This window comes from Caenorhabditis remanei, chromosome X (genome assembly GCF_010183535.1).
Source record: "Caenorhabditis remanei strain PX506 chromosome X, whole genome shotgun sequence".
Classification (NCBI taxonomy): Eukaryota; Metazoa; Nematoda; class Chromadorea; order Rhabditida; family Rhabditidae; genus Caenorhabditis; species Caenorhabditis remanei.
In genome coordinates this window covers 19,691,808-19,694,199 of record NC_071333.1, presented here as the reverse complement: position 1 = coordinate 19,694,199, position 2,392 = coordinate 19,691,808, and the positions used below count along the sequence as shown (strand labels likewise).

At 39.0% G+C, this 2,392-nt stretch overlaps 1 protein-coding gene across 1 annotated transcript; it reads left to right on the top strand.

Annotated features, from left to right (window-relative positions):
• Window positions 1-802: 802 nt before the first annotated feature.
• On the top strand, window positions 803-2,392 carry GCK72_025956 (uncharacterized protein; the record flags this gene model as incomplete). The annotated part of the gene is made up of 3 exons (XM_003099991.2): window positions 803-934; window positions 979-1,058; window positions 1,795-2,392. 3 exons carry the CDS (start codon window positions 803-805, stop codon window positions 2,390-2,392), a joined length of 810 nt encoding a protein of 269 aa, XP_003100039.2.

The following is a 2,392-nucleotide window of genomic DNA, read 5'->3' as shown; positions in this document are numbered from 1 at the left end:
TTTTGGAAAGAGCTGGTTTGAATGAAAGAATTTCCATTTGTTTGGTTCAAGATGAAGTTCAACTTACTTTTTCAACCGGCACAAGAACCCGTAAAAATAAAAATTAGAATTCAAAAATAATCAGGGGTTAATATAGGAGGCGACGCGCTCATTGCGTCGCCAGGAGGAAGGGAGAGAGTAAGATGCAGAATGATTTTCTTGAGCCAGCAGCTGCCTTTTATACTGGATATCTAGTCGAGAGACGCAGAGAAAATCATAAGTTGGAAATCTGAAAACAATAGTGACGTCCACTATGAAGAAAACATTGATATATAGAGCACGTGAAAGGAAGAGTATCCGACTAATCTGCTGTACTGATTCCCATTATGTTATTCGCTCCTGTCCCCTTTTTCTAGTTCGCTGAATATTTTAGTGATGATCTTGAAAGGGTGACTAATACTAAAGCCATATCAAATGATCAGTTACCCTTCCACATATTTTTCCAACTTTTCTCATACCACTAATTTTTCGATTTTAATAAAAATATATTTTAGCCCTATGTACTACTAGGAATGTGACATATGCATACTCGAAAAGAACGCCCCCGCCTCTGCGGTGTCTCACGCGTTGCGGTCGCGGCGCGTGCGCGTGCGCGTATACAGTCGCATCGATCGTGTCACTCTTCCCTTGCCACGTTTATTATTTATTGTTTTTTCTTCTTTATACATTTTTTTGCATTTAATAACCATAAAAAAGTATAATTTATTGTTCCATTACTGAATTTTTAATGTGAAATAAAAAACGTTTTTATTTTTCAGCCATCATGCAGTCCAGCAGCATGATAGTCACACTGGACGCAATTCCAACGGGATTCCAGCCAGAGGACCCGTCGAATGACATCTTCGAGACGATTATCGCCAGAAATAGTATGGGAAAGGCCGCAAACGGTTATCATGTAAGTTTTCTATTTGATTTTTCAATTAATTAACTAAATTTTAGATAACGACAGCTGAAGTCGACCGACGTTCGAATGGAGTGGAGAAGCTCAACAGTTCCAGCTTGGCAAACACTTTGAGAAGGTAATAATTAAAATTATACTTTTGAAATTCTACTTGTCAAGGCACGGCTACAAAAATGAATCAATTTTTTTTAATTTTAATCGAAAATTTGAACAATTTCTTCTAATTCTGATTTATAGTTGAAAAAATGACTTTATCAAGAAAAGAGTTCCAACAAATTTGAATTTCGGCGCCAATTATCCGACCCTTGATATGCGGAAACACTCTAAATTCTAATGTTGTTAGTGCTGGCCTACCTTTTTGTTTTTGTGTTTTTAGGGGATGAAAAGTTTTTCCCTGTATATATAGGCTGACAGCACTAAATAAGCGAAACGGACGAGGAAAAATTTTCGATAACCTAGAAATCCGAAATTTTGGATTTCTAGGCCACCGAAATGAATTGCTCCAAAACAGGGATTCGATGTATGATCTGAATTGTAACAATTTCTTTGTGAAAATCGGTCGCTTAACTGGTTTTTGAAAAATCTGAAATTTTCAGACAATTTTTTTTCCAGATTTTTTTAAAACCAGTGTTATATTCATCTTTTTTCACAACTTCCGTAATTTCTAACACCATATTTGCATATTTTGGAGAATTTTGAGGCTGGTGGCCTAGCAATCCGAAATTTCAGATATCTAGGCCATCGAAAAAATGACTTCAAATCGGGCAATATGGGGCTCAAAACTTTGAAAATTTGATAGGGAATCTAAAGTTTTCTAATAGCATTTTTCATTATTTTATCTATTTTATTTCCAGAACAAAACTAAAAAATTGTGGGGGGACGATGCGGCGTCAGATGATGGAGAAAGAGATCCCAGTGAACATCTACCACAGACAAGAAGTGTTCCCCAACAAAATGGTCGCGTTGTCCGAAGCTGAAGCCGTTCACATGGCGAAAGATTTGGATGAGATAGTGAAAGAGGACTATCCAGTGGCGGGAATCGCGCGGGAAGTTGCAAATGAGGTGATGGAGGATGGCTCGGCGGATATTGGAAGCTTTTTCGATGCGGACGGATTCAAGGAATGCATGGAAGCACTGTCAGGTGTATTGTCTTCAGTGGTGCCACCAATCACTGGAATTTGTGCGAAGGCGTCAAAAAATGAGGAGTTGAATCGTGGAATGGAGCATCTGTCACAGGCAACTCATGGATTCGGGATAGCCGTTCAACCGACATGGATGCGGGCGTTGACAGAAATTGGAAAAGGAGTTTGTAAGATTGTAAAGGATGAGATGAACGTCAAAGAGGAGGTGGAGGACACTAAGCCGCCAACAACTATTGCGGAGTCATCGAAAATCGCAGAGGGAGCAGAGATCAAAGTGGAATTGGAGGAGACTGAGGTGGTGGTTGATTAA